This window comes from Podarcis vaucheri (assembly GCF_965113315.1).
Source record: "Podarcis vaucheri genome assembly, chromosome: 1".
NCBI lineage: Eukaryota > Metazoa > Chordata > Lepidosauria > Squamata > Lacertidae > Podarcis > Podarcis vaucheri.
Window position 1 is genome coordinate 78,419,869 of NC_138759.1, and position 21,366 is coordinate 78,441,234.

Consider the following 21,366-nt stretch of genomic DNA (forward strand, 5'->3'; position numbering starts at 1 on the left):
CCTGGTAACTAAGCAAGGAAGCTTTTGTAAACTGTCAGCATCAGATAAGTGGAATAAGAAGAATAGGGAGCTAAGGGAAAGAGAGAGAAATTTGAAAAGTGCAAATGGGGGAAAAAATTTTTGTTTTAACTACTAAAACCATATTTGTTTCATTTTATCTGCTTTTAACTGCTTTTGCTTCACTTGTCCATTTATTAATTTTTCACAAAAAAACTTTAACATTTTAACATAAACTGTAAATTTTAACATAAACTGTAAGTTACGTTATCATTGACTTCCTGTCCTCAGCTTCCATGCTGCATAATTCGCCTATACTATTCAATACATCCATTTTGACCTATCCGTCCTAATACCGGTAATTCCCACTGTTGCTCATATTTCAACTCCTGCTCGTATTTTCTTCTCACTATAGTAGTTCTTTAAATACTTTTTGTCATTTTGATCTCTATTCTTTGCTGTTAATCTTGCCAGTTCCATGGACTCCATCATTTTCAAAAGCCAACATTTTTCGGATTTTAATTTTATTTGTTTTTATTTTCCTGTTGCTCTTGGTGAAGACATGCCTGAACTTTTGCTGCCTGTAGCCTGATGCTTTCCATCCAAATGGCATGAAATCTGCAGAATTTTTACTACCCTCTTGGGGTGGTTGCTTTGCCAAATTTCAGTTTGGACAAAGGATATTCGTTGCAGAGGCAGTTAAGAAAGAGGTAGCAATTAACTCCCTGCAACTTTGGGTGATCTCCTTTTGTTTTTGCCTGCCTATAACTTTGCTGTCACACAGCCACTAACATTTGCAAGCAGCGTACTGCTCTCTCAAAGGCACCATCACTGCCATTGTTCATGCTGATTGGACATGTCAAATTTGAAAAATGATAATTTCAAAATAAAAATGAATGTACCCACAAAGCAAATATAAAATAAATGGAAATGCATTTGATTCTTTTTTCATTTATTTTTAAAACTAATGCACATCACTAGGATCTCACACAGATACTTGGGTGCCATAAGGGTATGTGGGATTTATTTATAAATTTTGACGTTTGCAGCCAGTCTCTTTCTCTGAATGCTAGTTACTTTTTCTCCTGCATCAGAAGTTCAGAATTACAAGAAAATCATTACTATTTGAGGACTCTTTAAAACACAAAACACTTACTCTTAAGATGAAAACATCATTCTGAGGTGTTCGTATAACACAGCTTGTCTGCACACACACCCCACAACATTCACCGTCCTGATGAATAAGAGTATGTCCCTAGGGAGAAAGAGATGCACAATTATGATATGGGATCTGCAACAAAGCTTTGCCATGTGCGGCGCTCCTGCTCAGGCTTCTTAGTCACCCAGCCAACTATACCACTCTTGCATACTCCATCCTATCCTCCCCCTACAAAAAAATCCAATGCCCCACCTACAGATATGTAAAATCCAGCCTATAGATCTACAAAATGACAATGTTTATGGGCCAGTTCAGATAATGACAACTGCTATGGATCCTACATGTGCTGGCGTATATAACCACTTTGAGATGAATAATGGAAGATCAAGGTTTCAAACCACGAAAAGGCTCCCTGCTCCAGAAATTCAGCTTCAGCACATGGAAGAATGTGGGAGCGGTGATGGTGATGTGAGTGAGGGGTTGGGGCTAGGGAGGGCACACCTCTGCTCTCCCCCCCCCCCACCTCATGTGATGGAGGGAAAATACCTGGGAAGGGCTACCACTTTTTTGAAATGTTATTATTATTGAAACTTTTCAGCATAGAAAGGAAAAAAAACAGATGAATCTAAATGAAAATGAAAAAAGGGAATAACTTTAAAGTGGGTGTGGGGGAGAGAAAGAGAGGAAAAAGTAAAAGAATACAAAAGAAAGATGAAGCCCTCTGTCAGAGGTAGATCTTAACCCTTGCTTCACACAAAAGGGTATGGATGGGAAACCTATCCCTGAACATGTTAACCCATACCAACTTCAACAGGTATGTACAAAGAAGTTGTATAAAGGAGGCCTGAGTCATCCTGATCAGACCCACTTCACTTCACATTGTTCCATCAACCTTTATATTTATTTATATGCTGCTTTTTCACCATGTGGTCTCAAGGTGGCTTACAACAATGAAGCATATAATATATATAATTTAAAATTTAAAACATACAATAGATGCAAGGGCAGCCTCACACAGAGTGTGTTACAATAATTCAGTCTTGGGATTTACCAACGCACAGACTACAGTGGGTAAGTTATACCTATCCAGTTGCATGCCAGTAGAAGGGAACTGGATAAAAGGCACTCCTAGCCATACAGGCCACCTGAGTGACAATGATAGTTCAAGGAATACCTCTAAACTATGTATCTGCTTCTTCAGAGGGAGTGTTAGCCCATCCAGGACAGGCAACTGGTCTATCTCCTGGATCTGAGAACCACCCCACCCACAAGACCTCTGTCTTCCCAGGGCTGCCCTCATCCAGTCTACCAATGCATCCAGGTACTTGGTCCCGGTCTTTCACAGCCTCTCCTGAATAAAATATAATGGAGAACTAGGGCTGGGTGGCGGGACGCGGGTGGCGCTGTGGGTAAAAGCCTCAGCGCCTAGGGCTTGCTGATCGAAAGGTCGGCGGTTCGAATCCCCGCGGCGGGGTGCGCTCCTGTCGCTTGGTCCCAGCGCCTGCCAACCTAGCAGTTTGAAAGCACCCCCGGGTGCAAGTAGATAAATAGGGACCGCTTACTGGCGGGAAGGTAAACGGCGTTTCCGTGTGCTGCGCTGGCTCGCCAGATGCAGCTTTGTCACGCTGGCCACGTGACCCGGAAGTGTCTCCGGACAGCGCTGGCCCCCGGCCTCTTAAGTGAGATGGGCACACAACCCTAGAGTCTGTCAAGACTGGCCCGTACGGGCAGGGGTACCTTTACCTTTTTAGGGCTGGGTATCCACAGCATCCTGAGGACACCTTGCCACAAAACTCCCAATGACTACTTCTAATGGTTGCATATAGATGTTAAATAGCACTGGGGGCCAAATAGTGCGCTGTGGGACTGTTATGGGCCCAAGGAGCAGTCTCCCTGTGCCACTTTCTAGATACAACCCTGCAAGTAAGACCACTGTAAAACAGTGCCCCCACAGACCTGACCCATCAGGATAACATAGTCAGTGGTATCAGAAGCTGCTGAGAGATCAAGAAAGAGCAGCAGGGTTGCACTCCCCCATCTCTTTCCTATCAGGGCAACCAAAGCTGATTCAGTCCCAAGCCCAGGTCTGAAACCAGGAGATCTAGGTAATAATAATCATAGCAACTGGTTTTCGGTTTTGTTCTTAAAGTGGATGGTGCTTACTTGTTCACACGTCGTTGGGCATGGGATGTAGCTGCAACTGATCAAATTCAGCAAAGTACTGTTGTCTTTTTTCTCTGTGCAGACACATTTCTGGCACTTATCTCCTAAGATCTGAGAGCCAGGCTGGAATAGGGGAGCAAGAGATAAACTATAAGCAAAGCAAAGCATGAAACAGACCTGTTTATATTACTTTAGTACAAAACGACTGACAAAATAATAATAATGGAATAACATGAGAATGCCCCAGTGGCAGTAGTTGCTTTAGATTTAATTTAATTTTAATTTGTCTCCATCTCTTGCTAATTCCCTCTTGAATATCTATCCTTGCTCAATTCACACTCTTGTCCATTGGATCGTTACCAGCAAAGTGTGGGGGGTGCGGCTGGGTATGGATCAGCAGCACTGACCTCCCAGTGGTGGAGGCACTTCATTCTCCCAGATGCAGATGGGGCAGTGAGAGAAAGTGGCAAGCCTGGGGGAGCTCTGGATTTGGCAACATCTGTGTTCCACAGGTACATGAGGATTTGAAGCACCACTGCTACCAACCCAGAGTCCCACTTCAATCTCACCAGCCCCTCATCTTGCCCTGTTCTGTGAACAGCAGTGCTGCCAGTGGAAGGCTACTTCTGCTGTTCCACCCACTTCATACACTGCTACTGATTTCACAGTACAGTCGCACCTTGGTTGCCAAACAGAATCCATTCTGGAAGTCCATTCAACTTCCGAAAATGTTCGACAACCAAGGCGCAGCTCCTGATTGGCTGCAGGAGCTTCCTGCACTCAGTCGGAAGCTGCGGAAGCCGCGTTGGGCGTTCGGGTTCCAAAGAACATTCGCAAAACGGAACACCCACTTCCAGGTTTGTGGCATTTGGGAGCCAAAATGTTCGAGTCGCAAGGCGTTCAGGATCCAAAGTATGACTGTATAATCCTATGCTACTGTCTACTCAGAAGAAAGTCCCACTCTGTTCAATGGGGCTAGTTCCTTGTAACTGCAGCCTAAGGCAGCCATATTTTCCTGTGAGCAAACCCTGTTGAACTCAAGTCTGACTTACTCTTGAGTAGATGTACATAGAAATGTGTTATTAAGTGTTTTGGAATGATGTCCTTTCTTTAGAAAATTGGATGTGCAACTGGGCTCCAAAAATGGACAAATAGACAAATCACTTCATGAAACTTTTGTTAGCAGAGTAAGGAAGAAAAGGAAATCTTACCGTGTATTCATTACCGTTAGCCACACAAACGTTTTTGGGCTCTACAAAAAAAAAAAAGGCAACATGTAAAATATTCTATATTAAGCCACTGGATTTTTTTTTTTAAATGTACTCACTGTTATATAGCTCCCCACCATGCTTCCTTCACCAGCAGGGATGGCAAGCATGTGGCTCCCCAGATGTTGTTGGACTACAACTCCCATCAGCCCTAAGCCAGCACAGCCAGTGGTCAGGGATGGTAGGAGCTGTGGTCCTGCGACCTCTGGAAGGCACCAGGTTGGCTACTGCTTCATTAGACTGTAAGCTAAGGATACAACTGGGAAGCAAATTCCACTGACAACAGCCAGATTCACTTCTAAGCACGCTTAGGACCAGAATGCGATGTGTCATGCTTATCCTTTCATAATTTGTTAAAACAGACTTACCACATCGGTGATCAGGACAGCAGTGGCCTTCAGGAACTTCAGAAACTAACTCATACCCTGGCTGACATTTAGGAGGCTCTGTTGTGCAGTCAGTGGCATTGCATACTGTAAAGAAGAAAGGGCAAAATGATACTGCAGAAACATGGGGAAATTCCTTAAACTGGGTTCAACCAGGAGTACTGAACAGTGAATTAACCAGGAGTTCTCCTATAGTTGGGGAAACTGTAATTGAAAGTTTTTACAGTGGTGCCTCGCAAGACGAAATTAATCCGTTCCGCGAGTCTCTTCGTCTAGCAGTTTTTTCGTCTTGCGAAGCAACCCTATTAGCGGATTAGCGCTATTAGCGGTTTAGCGGCTATTAAAGGCTTAGCGGATTAGCGGCTAAAAGGCTATTAGCGGCTTAGAAAAAGGGGGGGAGCAAAAAAAAATCGCAAGACTTGCAAGACGTTTTCGTCTTACAAAGCAAGCCCATAGGGAAAATCGTCTTGCGAAGCAGCTCAAAAACGGAAAACCCTTTCGTCTAGCGGGTTTTCCGTCTTGCGAGGCATTCGTCTTGCGGGGCACCACTGTATTCAGTTCTTAATTCTCTGGCAGGTGGGGCCAATCCACCACTCCTATTGCTGTGCCTTTAATTGTACTGAGCTCTCTGCTGCTTTGCCCCTTCTCCCCCTTGTAAGGAGCAGTAACCACGAGGCATTGCAAAGCCAGGTGAGCAATGCTGCCCTGCCCTGCCCACACCAGCAACTGCTACTGCTGGAAAATGCTTGTTGGCTCCCCCCCCCCCTCAAAAAACAAAATAGCATAACAACAACTAATCGCCGAAACAGACCAATGAACTTACAGGGACTTTCTAGTCTGCTGTACCTCTGCTGTCTGAAAATTGCTAGCACTGGGAAGTGAACCTATAGCCCTATACACACCATGGGCTGTATTAAACCTTTTGTGCTAAGGCAATGATTAGCACTAGGGGATTTCCCCTTTCTCCTCTCCCTGTGCATGTCCCATATCATCCCCAAAGCTGTTCCAAAACACCTTGGAGAAGCTCCCGGGCAAATTTAGGGGGCACACAAGGGACAGGAAGGGGGTGAACACTCTGGTGCACAAGGAGGAATCCTTGCACTGACGGAACCTTCACCTTAGCACTATGCTGAATGCAACCTCATGTATTTGCTCTACCATTGACCATTGGTTGCTCCAAAGCAGGTATTTGAATTGCAAAGGGCTACCAAGATGGACTTACCACAAGTGGTTTTAGAGCAGCATTTGTTATCAGGATTGACTTCAGTGATCGTGTAGAATCCATCTCCTTCACAGCTGACATCATCATCTGATGGACATTTGAGGGGCTCACAGGTAATACCGCTGCCTCCTTCCAGGCAACTGCACTTCTTGCAGTCAAACTCAAACTCCTCCCCAAACTATCATTCAAGAAAGGTAAAACACATTAAGTTTGTGAATGCCTACAGGGTACAAACAGTAATAAAAAATTTCTGTCCATGAGGTTTGTGGAATGTCTGCTTTAACTTCTTCTGGGCAGCACCTTCTGGGTGAATGCCTTCTCCTGACAGAAGCAGTGGGGAACCTTCAGTCTGTGCACTTAATTAGACCCACCATGAGGCCATTGGGGTATAAACACACCCACCTGTTCATCACTTGACATCATAGCTATAGCACCAAAGTCAAAAGGAAGAATTGGGGTAACTCTAAGAGCACTCCCATTTCTTTCTTTTCAGCCAAGGCTTGAGGTGCAAATCAAGGATCCTCCTTACAAGTCCTGGCTTGAAATAGGCACTTTTAAAATTTGGCACATTTTTTGTTCAGCAACAGAAAAGGGAACCAAAATCAAGGAGCACCTGTTATAAGCTGTGACTGCAAATAAAGATCATTTCTTTGCACTTCCAGTCATGGGTGCAGAGGAAAAACCTTCCCTTGCATCTGTGGCTTGAAGGTTAAATTGTCTGATGTCCTATAACATCAAGTGAAAATCAAACTCGTTTTATTTATGGTTATTCTGCTTTGCTTTGTTTTTGTGGGGGCTTTTTTGGTGTTTGTTTGTTTTTGCTACAATCCATTCTAGTATTGTTACCAAGGATGGGCAGGCTATGAACTTTTTAAATAACCAAATAACTCACATATATTTTGGAAAATAGCAGAAGGGAGCTAATTTTGGTAGGTCATTTTATTACAATCCTAATTCTGCTACATTCCAAAAACTGTTTATCATGATGGATCCCTTGATGAGATTATCTCCAAATAGTTGAAAGAGCAATAGAAAACAAAGTTGTTGGGATTTTGCACTTCCTTTCCCCAAAGTAAAGCAAACTTACAACTGAATACTTACAATTCAGCAAAAAAGGAACACAAAACAAACAGACTTGCATCTTACCTTCCTTGGTATATTATCTGGCCCAACACATCCTGCAGGCAGAATAAAGAAAATATCCATTACTAATAAGTTCATTAGGCCAGAGGTTTTCAACCTTTTTGAGTCCATGACCAATTACATTCTTTCTATGGCACCTCTGTGGGGCTCAGGAGCCCAGTTATTTCACCCGTTGCCTACAGTGCTGGCAGCCTCTTATGCTTTTTCTAATATCCTCCCTTGTGGAGTGTTCCCTCAGCCTTCTCTACTCTCCCTTCTCCTTGGGAGTCCTCTGGGCAACTGCAGCTGCCACCCCTGGTCTCTGAGCTGCCCCCTTCCCACTCCAAAGAGAGGTGCCTCCTCACACTGCTCCACAGGGGCCTGGGAAGACCATGCCCCCAGACTTAGTGGCCCAGCAGAGACTGGCCAAAGTTGAATGTGAGGCCAGCAACTTACCGGCAGCAGCAGGCACTGCCAGGCCTGCATGGCAGAAAGGCTCCCCTTCAGCACTGGGCACTCAGCTCCCAGACAGGCCTTGCACACAGCAAGCACAAAAAAGGCCAATGCAGTGCCTGCCTGCCGGGCTTCCCACTTGTCTGTCCATTCCTAACAGCAAGGGCTGGTGGGCTAGCTGGCTGGGCTCCCTAGCCCACTTCCTTGCATACTCTGAGGCCGCCTCAGCTCCTGGCAACCAGCAACGCTTGGCCAGCCCCAGAGGCACCATTTGCCTGGGGAGCTTGTAGCCAGGGCTGCTGCAACAAACAGCCACAGAAGCCTCTGAGAGGCAGAGACACTAGAGGACATCAGAGGAGGGAGGGAAGGAAATAGGGACAGAGGCCAGTTTCCCCTCCTATGCCAATCAGCAAAAGAGGGACATCTGTAGAGGTCTCTACAGCTGCAGTGAGGAGGCTCAGACGTCCTTCTCCACCCATGGATTTTACTCTCCACCCACAGAGAAGGAGATGCAAAAAATCCTATGGCCCATGCAATACCCTTCCAGGAGTCATAGAATTGTAGCCTAAATTCCTGGGGGAAAGAAGAATCAGAATGAAAACTCACCACAGGTTTTCACACAAACATCCACACCAGCATCATAAAGTGTTGTCCCTTCAGGGCAGAAGCAGCCTTCAATTTGTTGGGTTTGGTTGACTCCTATTAAGCTACAATAGATAAACAGTTCAAAAAGTCAGGATTCTTCTCATACAGCATAACAGAAATTTATAATTTAAGCCAATGACATTTCAAATGATAAATCTATGACATATATATCAATATCCCTTTATCTGTAGATATACAGGTATATAGCTGAAGCCACAACTTGCTGATGTACGAGTGGAGAAAATAACTGTTCTGATTTGGGGGATGTTCTGGATTATTGTGTCAATATTGCACTGCATTCTAGAGACCACATGTGGAGGTCAATTTTTTTTGTGTTGCGTGATGGAAACAACATATATTTATAGGGGTCTGTGCAAGGATGACAGGGTGGGTTCAGGGGAAGTAGGCAGAGAATTCCACTGCCTTTCAGGTAACAAAAAATCATACATAATCCAGCCAGTAAAATTTGTGGAGTTACTACAGATTAACTCAGGTAAGGACCGAGTTGCATGCCTTGCACCATCTCTTATGCATGAAATAATCCAGAGCAACAAAAGACCATGGTTAATGGGTATATGAACAGAATGCATTCCAAGAGAGGTCCTTTGCACATTGACCTGAGAGTCACCAAATGCTGAGTAAATGTGTTGTGAAGAACTGGTTAGTGTTCGTCCACATCCAAATGCAGACTGTATTCTCATACAGTGAGATAATATTTGAACAGGCCTGATTAATGTGAGCTTCCTACTGAAATGGAGAGTGAAATATCAAACAAATTGGGAATAAGGTTGTAGAACTGTATGCATATTGCAGCACCAACATCACAAGTATGGCATATATGGCTTGGGTGCTCCCTCTACCACCCTTGCCAAGTGTATGTGTGAACTGCACACTGATTGGCATGCACTATGAGTGTGGAATTTCTAGGCCAGACAGTGATGTTTGGGGGATTTTAAGGTGTTGTGGACTATGAAACCAAGGATAGGAACTCTACTTCATTATATACAATACACATATATTATACTAAGTGATAGTACCAAAGAGCTCATCACATCAGTTCATGCAGACAGACGGTACTGAGATTGGGCTGGTGGGAAAGTAATTACCCTGATTTGCAAGTCTCCTCTTGAGCAGGACCACATGCTTTGTAAACTCTGTTAGATGGGCAGCTGACGCCTAGATTTTTTTTTAAAAAGGGAAAAATTAATGAAGCAGAAGGATCAGCAATATTAACCATGATGATTTTTTCCTGAAAGAGAACAGCCTATTTTAACTTGTATGCATTTCTAAACCGAGAACAAAAAAACAAAGGCAGGATATGGGCTCTCCCAACAAACAAAGCAGGAAACTACTGAGTGAGGAACACAGAAGGTGGGATAAACTGATTAGTGTATACTTTCTCATCTCTGTACCTTCTTCTCTCTTATTGGTCAGTGATAGTATCTAATGGTGCCTTCCTTATCTGGGCACACTCAATAACCTAAGTAACATAGGCTACTTGCATGCGGAGAAAACATAGATGTCCATCCTGGCACAGCCCACCATAAGGTGCCATCATGAACTGGCAACAAAAAGAAGAGAGAGAATGGAGAATGGTGGCCTATCTCCATCCTTCCCGCTCATTCATCAGCTACTCATTAGGTGCTAGCTTCCTACTTGCTTTTGCCCGGGGCATTTTAAGCTCAATGAAATAAAATCTCTGTCTAAGTGATAGCACTTTAAAACTGTTGGATAACTGTTTTTAAACAAAAACATCAAAAAGAAAAATATATTTTCAGAGTTGCATTTTCTATTAGAATCTGAGATATCCAACTATTAGCAGGGTTCATAAAAGTATTTCAGTAAGCTTTTGGGAAACTGGATCTGCGACTAGATCTAAAAAATAACTTAAATAACAGAATGCATGTGTGCAAATGTTTGGATGCATTCATGTGAATTCATACCCTACAGAAGCTATGGAGAACCATGGACTGTACAGTCCACACAGGGGAATCAGATGGGCAAAACCCTAAACATCATCCCTTCACTTCACCCACAGTATGGGTCTTGAGTTAAGACACTCATGGGAGAGTGCTAGTGGGCTTTTGTGAAGGCATACCCAGTAACTCTACAACAGGGATGGGGAACTTGTGGCTCTGCAGATGCTGTTATACTATAACATCCATAATCCTGATCAGTGCCTATGCTGGCTGGGGCTAATGAGAATTAATAGTCTAACAAAATCTGGAGAGCGACAGGTTCCCCATCTCAGCTCTACAGTTGTCCCAAATAGTTCCAGATGAATTTAAGAAATATGCACTTACTACATGTGCCATTGGTAAGCCCTCTCCAATCAATGCAGACACCTTGGTCAGCACAGGTAAATGCATAGATCTGAAGACTTGCACATTCCATGCCACGGTCGGGAATCCTGCAGTTATCAAACACGCAGGCTGCATAGAAGTTTTCATAATCAACAGCATCATGACATTTCTTGAATTCACTAGATGCAGGAAGAATAAAAACAGTATTAGGTACTGATGACCCATGCTTATCTCATCAAGGAACCTGTTCATTCTACAAATGCATCATTACACACACACACACACACACACACACACACACTTTTACTTATGTATGCATTTATAATCAACATCATAAAAGTCTAACAAGGTGCTATATAAAATATAAAAATAAAACCGACAACAGTGTCCACAGAAAACAAAATTAGAAAAATCAATCAATACTGGCTGGGTAGAAAGAGAAAATTTATCTTGCAAAGGCCATTTTAAAAAAAGATGTCTGAAATAAGAGAGGGATGGTTCCTGCGAAGCCTCTGCTGGTAGGGACTTCCACAGTGCAGGACCTGCCACACTAAAGGCTCAGCCCTGAGTGAAGGCCAACCAAACCCCAGGGGCTTGATGAACCCCCAGAAGTACCCTATCAGAGGATATCTTTGGCCAATGTAGAGCATAATGAAGCAGATGATCTGTAAGAAATATATAATAGACCAGGGGTACATTCTCTATGGGCAAATAGAATGCAAATTGTCATTTGTCAACACTATGATAAGAGAGGGCAGGGAGCTTCAGTGTAATGAAGGGGATGCAGGGGTGCATTTGTGGGAAACAAATCCATTATAAAGATAAAACACTGTGAAGTACTTTCAGCACAAAAAGAATTTAAAAAGAATAAAAGTGCTCAAAATGTTTTGTTTTGTTTTTTTAAAAAAGCATATCAGAATCCAAAAGTTGTACTTGTGCAACCGGATTAAAAACAGGAAAACAACCATTAGTTTTTAGTGACTCCATTACCCCAGAAAAATCCATGCAGATATAGGATGAATTTCTAAAACAAAATCACTCTGAAGAGCAGGCAAGTGTAAGAAAGAAAGAAAGAAGCCAAACTTTTAAGCAATGAAGACCAAACACCAAACTAAACAGATACAAATCCCAAAGTGAAAATTGGTAAGAGCACATTTACCCCTCAAGTAAAAGTTTACAGAGCGGAGATGGTTCGCAGGGCGGGCGGTTTGTTGGTTCCTGAATCGGGGGCAATCTGGGGCAATGGGGTTTGGAGTCATCAGTAACAAACCAGTCATCTGCCATCTGTACACAGTTTTCTGCAAGTTCTCCATTGCGCAGCCGACAGTCGTCTGCTGTATTATTGGTGCATGTACCTAAAATTGACATAAAGCAGAGGAGTTCAGGCAGCTGTACATCATTTGGTTTCCATTATGTTACTAATTATTATTTTTATCAATACTAATAATACAAGGTCTGAAGATGAATTCACAGAACTTATAGCACAGAACTTTCTAAGTTTCATTAGGTGTGTGTTTTTGAAAACAATTTTCATTAATAGTAAAAAGCTGCTTACACACAATATATTACTATTACTGTTTAAATTAGTTTTGTTAATGTATTCCCATAATGGTTCACCTTTATATTTCTGATATTGTTCTTATTATTTGCTTTTCAGTGTATCATTTTAGAAGAAAAAACAAAATAATCCTTACCACACTGGCCCTGGGTGTTGTTGCCAAATAGTTCATAGGGCATCCGAATAGTGAAAGATATGCCGTTGAAGGTTATATTTATCTTCAATTCAGGAATTACCACCATGTAATTCATACCTAACTGATGAATTTTCACACCATATTTTGTGTAAGGTAAATTCACAACATTCCCATTTACGAGTACCTAATATCCAAAGAGTGGGAAAGGATGTAAAATAGTTAGAATAAAAAATGGTATCTTTTCAAACAGCATTTTCAAATGCAGGACTATGGCATACCAGAGAAAAGGAACAAGGAATTGTTTTAGTCAATTTGCTGGTTGGCTTTTAAGCATATAAATCTATATCTGTCTGTCTGTCTGTCTGTCTGTCTGTCTGTCTACCTATCTATCATCTATCTATCTGTTGGATGAAATCTAACATTGTGTGGGTGGACTTCGCTTGCACAATAGAACATTTCCTTCCCTTGGGTCCCTTCCAACTCTATGATTCTATTATTCTCTCCTCCCCATAGCCTCTTCAAAACTCCCCTCCTGATGGATAGGCCATTTTGCTGACAAATAGGCACAACTGGATCCTAGGCTGTGTTAAGAAGCCAAATCACTTATTGTTGGCAAAGCATTAACTCAACCCAAAGTAGCATGTTAACAGTTTATAGTTTAAACTGTGTAAATGTCATGAAAAATGAGTCAAGGGAGATACAGTACAAACTAATTTTCAAATCTGTTATTAATTATCTAGTTAGCAGGGTGTAGCTTTAAATCATAAAAGGCATTTGACTCATACCTCTATTTTGATAGGAACAGATGAGAGAGTGTGTATGCGTATATCCTGAGTCTCGTGCTTTATAATGAGAGTACGTGGACAGGACACTGGTTCCCTTGGGTCACAGTGATAGTTATCAATGTACACTCCAAAGTTGTCGATGGTTTTTACAATCTCTTCCACCAGGGTGTAGGTACAGTTGCCTTGGTAACTGTAGTAGAGGCCATCAAAGGTCTTATAATGTGGGTCTCCCCAGCCGGTGCAGTAGCCTTTAGAGAGACAATAAAATTGATTGGTTGGTTCTTGTTTGGCAGCACACATAGGAATATGAATAACATTTTGTTTCAGGAAGGGGGAAAAGAGCCTAATGGCTCTTGCACTGAGAAAGTCTAGATGGAATTTGTCACAGAAACTGTGACATTGAGTAAGAGACTGTCAGCCCCACTAGCAGCACTAATGGCTCAAGAAACTAGAATCTCCTTCTTGTGAGTATTACAATAACATCAAAACACAGGATGGCAAAGAAGCAATTTGTTTTAGATCTCCATTTGTATTATCAGGCATTATGTGCTCGTTAGCAAAACATATATTTTTTATATTAGGGGCATGGCTTCCAGGTGCCACTCCCCCCTTCTCCTCTACCAACCCCCATTTCTCCTCCTCTTGCGCCTCACTCTCACTTACTGTAACACAAAACATATTTTTTCTTTAATACCACTGGCACTTCTACTGCCCCTAAGAGGAGGATGGGAGCAGGGTGGCACATTGAGGAGAATGGGGATGGGGGGCAGTGCAAACCCCTTGTGCAGGACCTACTTAAAAGTGAAATTCTAAAAATAAGATACAAATCTTCAAGCTTTTCTGGAAGCTGTCTTTTTAGACCTGGAAGCCATGCCTCACATTGATTATTTTGTTACTGTGTGTGATAAGGGAAGAGTATTTCTTGCATATGTTTGCAGGCTCCTTTCAATCCTTGCACCGAAAAGGGTTCAGAGGGTGAGCCATGAGTAGAAACTCCCTCACTCTATGTTCAAACATATGAAAGACACAAAATATCTAATTGCAGCTCTACACTGATACAGGTATTCAAAGGGGAAACAAAAAGTTATATGATGCACTTATACTGCCATACATCCTGAATTATCAGGACACGTCCTGGAATTCGCTTCCAAAAATAGCGTCTTGGATTATTTTCAGTAATCAGGCAAATGTCCTGGAAAACTGACAACAGGGGCTAAATTGTGCCAAAAATGTCTAAGAAAGCTCCAAAACTCAAAAATTATTGTAGTTTTTCCTTGAAAAAGCTCAACAAATTTGAAATATGGCAGCCCTAAACTACACCTTTCCCCCTGTGCATATTAATCCACTCAGAGAACACCTAACAGGTTTTCAATAGAAACTCACAGTCACATTCCCAGTGCCAGCAGCAGTTATTATCATCCATCACACGGACAGGAGCAAGCCCATTGGAACATGTGGGCTCAGGTGGTGGTTCACACTTTATGGGTTTTAAAATCCAATCCTCGTTTGAAATGCAAAAGGCCTGGACACAGTCACAAATCCACATAGATTCTCCAGGCTGTATTTGAGAAGAGAAGTGAGAAAATAAATGACAGTTTAAATAGAAGAATATTCATATCCAAATATACTGTATATATTAAGGGATCAGAAGAGTAACCGACCATTTCCTAGTCAACGTATGCCCTTGTAGTTTCATTCAAGTAATTCAACTGCTGGACTGAAGATTATATTCAGTGGTGTCTTGTATGGTTTTAAGTGCACACTGAACATATTTGTGCACACTCGTGGCTCTATTTGTGTTTTAAATGTTAACGTGTCAAAAATTAAAAGTACAATATTCAACACTAGGGCTTTGTATACAATTTGGTGTAAGACCCCAAATAGGACCAAATCAAATTGCTTTCTCTGAGGTTAGCCCCAGATCACAAGATGCAAGAAACAGCCAAGGTAAACCTTCTAACCTGTATGTGTAAAAGCCAGTTGCCAATGTTCTGCTCTAGCCTGACAGGTCCAAATGAAGACTATATGTAGTGATATTGCTTTACTTTTCCAACATATTGCATGACAAGCCTACCAAATGTGGATAAAATCCACATTTATTTTCTTTATAACTCAACATTCCTCAGAAATTATTTTGTCTTTTTTCTTTCATATGAACAGATAACTAACATTGGTATTATCTCTCTTTAAATTTATAGTTTGGACAATAGCAAGTAACAGTGGTAACTCACCCTTTTCAAGAGAAAGGAAATATATGAAATTAACTTCCGAATAGGAAACTCATTGAACACATACTGATGGTAGCTTCCCTTTCAGTAACACTTTCAGCAACTTTTTTCATTTGAAAATGTTAAGAGAGCAGTTTGAGTTTTGAAAAGGGATGATCAAGAAAACTACTCAAAATAATTCAAGAAGATGTTCCTGTATTAATTTACAATGCATTAAAGAATACTTACTAGAATAGTCCCATTCTCGAATGGACATGGTGCGGGTGTGGGTGTTGGTCCGGGTGTGGGTGTGGATTTCTGTGGACTAGGACTTGGAGTTGTCCTAGTAGGAGTTTCTGTTTTTATAGATATAGTTGTTGTGGTTGGCTCTGTTGTGGTTGTAGTTGTGGTTGTCTCTGTTGTGGTTGTAGTCGTGGTTGGCGCTGTTGTGGTTGTAGTCGTGGTTGGCGCTGTTGTGGTTGTAGTCGTCGTTGGCTCTGTTGTGGTTGTAGTCGTCGTTGGCAGTGGTGTAGGGGTGGGACAATCCCAATACTTGTAAACTACTTCACAGCCCCAGGAGCAGTTGGCCTGATAGCACACGCCTCTGTGCATGCCCACTTCTATTATATCACCTAGATTTTGAGAAATAGAGGTTAACATAAATAACTGAACCAAAGCATAAAAACAATGGCTGGGCTGCTTTCTGTTCAGTTATACCTTCTCAAATTGCTTCAGATGAGGGATGATGAAGGCAACTGTAAAGTTGAATTTCTGAATTGAAAAACTGAAATTCAGAAATTTCTAAGTTGAAAAACTGAAATCCCAGGGCTGCATTCCTGCTGAAAATCTAGTTACTCAGCAGATTCCATTATTTCTTTATTTTATTGACAATAAAATGTATAAGCCACACTTTGCTCTCTAAATGGAGCCATTCAACGCAGCCAGGAACATGAACATCATCATTATTATTATTCCAATCAATGAAAATGCAATAGAGGAACACCATGCAAAAATGTGAGCAGCATAAAAACAAAACAAAACAAAAAAAAGCTTCCTCTTTGCCAAGGTGAAACCTCTAAGCCAAACATAAACTAGACTGCTCTCTGTGCCCAAATTTACTGGAACGGTGATGAATTTCACTGGGTCTTTACTGAAATTCTACCAAATCCATTACCAGGTAGAAATTCTGCAAATCCATTATCAGGAATTCCAGCTTACATTGAAGGTTACAACCTGGCCACAAAACTAGTAAGAACCAGTTAGAGTGAAAAACAACTAACAGATAAGATGCAAGGATGCCTTGGCACACAGGGAAAAAAAACACCAAAATCTTGGGCTGAATTAGTGTTTTTAAGAGATGGTTGGGTACTAGGGTGAGAGAAGGTGGCAGAAAGTGGTTGGCTAAAGAATAAACAGCCACAGTGACATAGTTTTGGCTAAATAGGAAGTGTGTTAATGGATATGGTCTCAGAGTCTCTTTTGGACTCTGTCTGGTGATGCATTGATGAATTAAATGTCTGACTAATTGGGAATCTGCTTTGATCTTTCCTATTGAACCCCAAAGGGATTTTTTTGTCCCACAGCTTTCAACAAAAGACTGGTTTAAAACACAACACTTCCCCAAATAAAGGCAAATCAGTGTTGATATTGCATTTGTTTTCTTATATTTTCAAGCTTTCCCACCTCACCCATGACTGCTGATGTAGTGTGTGTGTGTGTGTGTGTGTGTGTGTGCGCGCGCGCACACACACACACACAGGTTTTAAATTTAAACTGGAAAGTTTTCTGATCTCCACATCTCATGTTTTGAAATTATACAAACCAACAGTGGAGAACCTCTCACCCTTGAGCCTAAGCACAGATCCCATATTTAATCCTTGAGGGTGTTCCCTACAAACTACACTCACCTGCTCCACAACAGATGCCACATTTGACCTCAGGGTAGGGAAGGTACAGGCTACAACGGAGCAATTGGTGGCTTAAAATGAGCTCCTGTTTGCTTCTTTATGAGCTAGGGTCATTGTCAGAACTGATCAGCACTGACCGGCAGAACTACCAAGAGGGCCCCCACACCTGATCTTAGCATCAGAGAGGGTCTGTGGGGAAAGAGGTGGTCTTTCAGATATTCAGGGGCTGAGTCATTTAGGCCTTTAAACACAAATTGGGCCTGGAAATGAATTGATAACCCATGCAGGGTTTGTATGTGAGCTAAATGGAGCCCCGGCCAGTAAACAGTGCATATTGAACCAACTGAAGTTTCCAAGTTATCTTCAATGTACTGTATGCCCACATACAGTGCATTGCAACAATGCAATCTGGAAGTAACCAGAACATGGACTACAGTAGCCTACTAACATTCATCTCCTTGCTATCTGTCAATATTAGGAACCAGCACTATGGGTGTAAGCCTTACTTATACAGCTGGCTTTATCAGATGTATTTCCCGTTTGTATTGATACCTCATTCACTTTGAACCACAGTTTGCCTTTAAAATACCTGCTATTTCACACACTGTCTCCTTTGTGTTAGATATTCTTGGGAATGCCTTAGCAATGCAGGGTGGGATAACAGATATCTAATACTTTCTCTGGAGTTTGGGGGTGTAGAACAGATTTCCTAGATCACCTTAATTAAACATTAGTTTTTAAAATAACTGTTTCCTATCTTATTCTATAACATTTCTGAAAGGAAACAAGCAACAACAACAGCAACAACATTTTTATCATCTTCAGGACCAAAATAATATAAAAATAATAATAAACGGAAATTTAACATTAAAAGGGACTTTTCATTTGTATCAGTGTAACTTATTGGATCAAACCTAAGATATTTACCTTCGAAAAATGTATTTTCACCCATTATACAGGTGCAGCGGGTTGAAGATGTTGGGCCAGTAGTTGGTGATGTGGTTGTTGTGGGGGGTGTCGGTGTCGTTGTTGTTGTTGTTGTACTCGGAGTAGGAGGAGTAGTTGTGGTTGTTGCAGGGGGTTCAGTGCTGGTGGTGGTGGTTGGTGGTGTCGGTGTTGTTGTAGTTGTACTCGGAGTGGGAGTAGTAGTGGTAGTTGTGGTTGTTACTGTAGGGGTTTCAGTGCTGGTGGTGGTGGTTGGTGGTGTCGGTGTTGTTGTAGTTGTACTCGGAATGGGAGTAGTAGTGGTGGTTGGTGGTGTCGGTGTTGTTGTTGTTGTACTTGGAGTGGGAGTAGTAGTGGTAGTTGTGGTTGTTACTGTAGGGGTTTCAGTGCTGGTGGTGGTTGTTGGTGGTGTCGGTGTTGTTGTAGTTGTACTCGGAGTGGGAGTAGTAGTGGTGGTTGGTGGTGTTGGTGTTGTTGTTGTTGTACTCGGAGTGGGAGAAGTAGTGGTAGTTGTGGTTGTTGTAGTTGTAGTTGGTTCAGTGGTGGTGGTGGTTGGTGGTGTCGGTGTTGTTGTACTCGGAGTGGGAGTAGTAGTGGTGGTTGATGGTGTTGGTGGTGTTGTTGTACTTGGAGTGGGAGTAGTAGTGGTGGTTGGTGGTGTTGGTGTTGTTGTAGTTGTACTCGGAGTGGGAGTAGTAGTGGTAGTTGTGGTTGTTGTAGTTGGTTCAGTGGTGGTGGTGGTTGGTGGTGTCGGTGTTGTTGTAGTTGTACTCGGAGTGGGAGTAGTAGTGGTGGTTGGTGGTGTCGGTGTTGTTGTTGTTGTTGTACTCGGAGAGGGAGTAGTAGTGGTAGTTGTGGTTGTTACTGTAGGGGTTTCAGTGCTGGTGGTGGTGGTTGGTGGTGTCGGTGTTGTCGTAGTTGTACTCGGAGTGGGAGTAGTAGTGGTAGTTGTGGTTGTTGTAGTTGGTTCAGTGCTGGTGGTGGTTGGTGGTGGTGTTGGTGTTGTTGTTGTACTCGGAGTGGGAGTAGTAGTGGTAGTTGTGGTTGTTGTAGTTGGTTCAGTGGTAGTGGTTGTTGGTGGTGTCGATGTTGTTGTTGTACTCGGAGTGGGAGTAGTAGTGGTAGTTGTGGTTGTTACTGTAGGGGTTTCAGTGCTGGTGGTGGTGGTTGGTGTTGTTGTTGTTGTTGTTGTTGTTGTAGTATTCGGAGTGGGAGTAGTAGTGGTAGTTGTGGTTGTTGTAGTTGGTTCAGTGGTGGTGGTTGTTGGTGGTGTTGGTGTTGTTGTACTCGGAGTAGGAGTAGTAGTGGTGGTTGGTGGTGTCGGTGTTGTTGTTGTACTCGGAGTGGGAGTAGTAGTGGTAGTTGTGGTTGTTACTGTAGGGGTTTCAGTGCTGGTGGTGGTTGTTGGTGGTGTCGGTGTTGTAGTAGTTGTACTCGGAGTGGGAGTAGTAGTGGTGGTTGGTGGTGTTGGTGTTGTTGTAGTTGTACTCGGAGTGGGAGTAGTAGTGGTAGTTGTGGTTATTGTAGTTGGTTCAGTGGTGGTGGTTGTTGGTGGTGTCGGTGTTGTTGTTGTTGTACTCGGAGTGGGAGTAGTAGTGGTAGTTGTGGTTGTTACTGTAGGGGTTTCAGTGCTGGTGGTGGTGGTTGGTGGTGTTGGTGTTGTTGTTGTAGTACTCGGAGTGGGAGTAGTAGTGGTAGTTGTGGTTGTTGTGGTTGGTTCAGTGGTGGTGGTTGTTGGTGGTGTTGGTGTTGTTGTACTCGGAGTGGGAGTAGTAGTGGTGGTTGGTGGTGTCGGTGTTGTTGTAGTTGTACTCGGAGTGGGAGTAGTAGTGGTAGTTGTGGTTGTTGTAGTTGGTTCAGTGGTGGTGGTGGTTGGTGGTGTCGGTGTTGTTGTTGTTGTACTCGGAGTGGGAGTAGTAGTGGTAGTTGTGGTTGTTGTAGTTGGTTCAGTGGTGGTGGTGGTTGGTGGTGTCGGTGTTGTTGTTGTTGTACTCGGCGTGGGAGTAGTAGTGGTAGTTGTGGTTGTTACTGTAGGGGTTTCAGTGCTGGTTGTGGTGGTTGGTGGTGTCGGTGTTGTTGTAGTTGTACTCGGAGTGGGAGTAGTAGTGGTGGTTGGTGGTGTCGGTGTTGTTGTTGTTGTACTTGGAGTGGGAGTAGTAGTGGTAGTTGTGGTTGTTACTGTAGGGGTTTCAGTGCTGGTGGTGGTTGATTTGGGTGTAGTTGTACTTGGAGTTGGGGTGGAAGTAGTAGTTGTTGGTGCTGTTGATGTGGTTGTGGTCTCCGTGGTAGTTGAGATCTTGGTAGTGGTAACAGCTGTGGATGGTTCTGTAAAGCAGGGATAAAAAGCAGATTTCAAATCAGTTTCTCTATGATGTAGTAACACTGTTTTTATTATTTTTAAGCTTTGTGGGGCAGTTGGGTTTTGCAAAATGGCTGCAAAACATCATCAGCTGGCACTGGTCTAGAGAGTAACTACTGGTGTTGCTATTTGCTTCAAGCAGCAAGCTCCTGATTTTATTAAATGGCAGTGTGTTTTTATGCTTGCTAAAAAAAGGGCTGCAGCAAGTCTTCAAAGAGCCATCTAACTGTTTGTCTGTTTGTTTATGCATTTATTTTTCATTATTATAAAGCTGCCTTGTACAACAAGATGCCCCACTGGTTTCTCTCCAGCTCTAGTTTGTACACAAAGAACATTTGCAACAACCAGTGGGCCCTGAATCGAGTTGGACATCCCAGTGAAAATATTTAGCCAGCCCACTGCATATCATCCTTTTGTGGATGCAGATGTGCACCTAGGTTTGCTCCTGCATCAACGTCAGCGACAGCACATGGGAATTGCTTCTCAACAGAATTTTCATTTTTAGACACACATTAATTGAAGTTCCATAATGAGAGACAATAATGGAGCTAAAAGGATGCCTATTATTAAAGCTATGCATTATCTGAGCAACAGTTGTAGATGGAACTTTTGGGGGAGCTACGGTTAAATTCAGATTTATATCCACACCAATGATTACCTGGAACAGTGCGCAAGCATTATCATTTCAGATAACATGTGCATCTTAAAGCATTTCCTAGCAACATCCCAACACATTTTTAAAATGTGGAAA

The 21,366-nt window shown here is 42.6% G+C and overlaps 1 protein-coding gene across 1 annotated transcript in view; it reads right to left on the reverse strand.

Annotated features, from left to right (window-relative positions):
• Positions 1-21,366, reverse strand: part of MUC2 (mucin 2, oligomeric mucus/gel-forming) — a 61,896-nt gene that overhangs the window by 3,579 nt on the left and 36,951 nt on the right. Inside the window, exons 34-48 of the mRNA XM_082196131.1 lie at positions 18,239-20,581; positions 15,654-16,036; positions 14,581-14,755; positions 13,198-13,445; positions 12,413-12,596; positions 11,878-12,073; positions 10,719-10,897; positions 9,522-9,591; positions 8,377-8,477; positions 7,342-7,373; positions 6,196-6,373; positions 4,956-5,060; positions 4,531-4,571; positions 3,320-3,442; positions 1,154-1,252 (exon numbers count right to left, since the gene is read on the reverse strand). Coding sequence (XP_082052257.1) covers positions 1,154-1,252; positions 3,320-3,442; positions 4,531-4,571; positions 4,956-5,060; positions 6,196-6,373; positions 7,342-7,373; positions 8,377-8,477; positions 9,522-9,591; positions 10,719-10,897; positions 11,878-12,073; positions 12,413-12,596; positions 13,198-13,445; positions 14,581-14,755; positions 15,654-16,036; positions 18,239-20,581 — 4,457 coding nt within the window. The remainder of the gene's footprint in view (positions 1-1,153; positions 1,253-3,319; positions 3,443-4,530; positions 4,572-4,955; positions 5,061-6,195; positions 6,374-7,341; positions 7,374-8,376; positions 8,478-9,521; positions 9,592-10,718; positions 10,898-11,877; positions 12,074-12,412; positions 12,597-13,197; positions 13,446-14,580; positions 14,756-15,653; positions 16,037-18,238; positions 20,582-21,366) is intronic.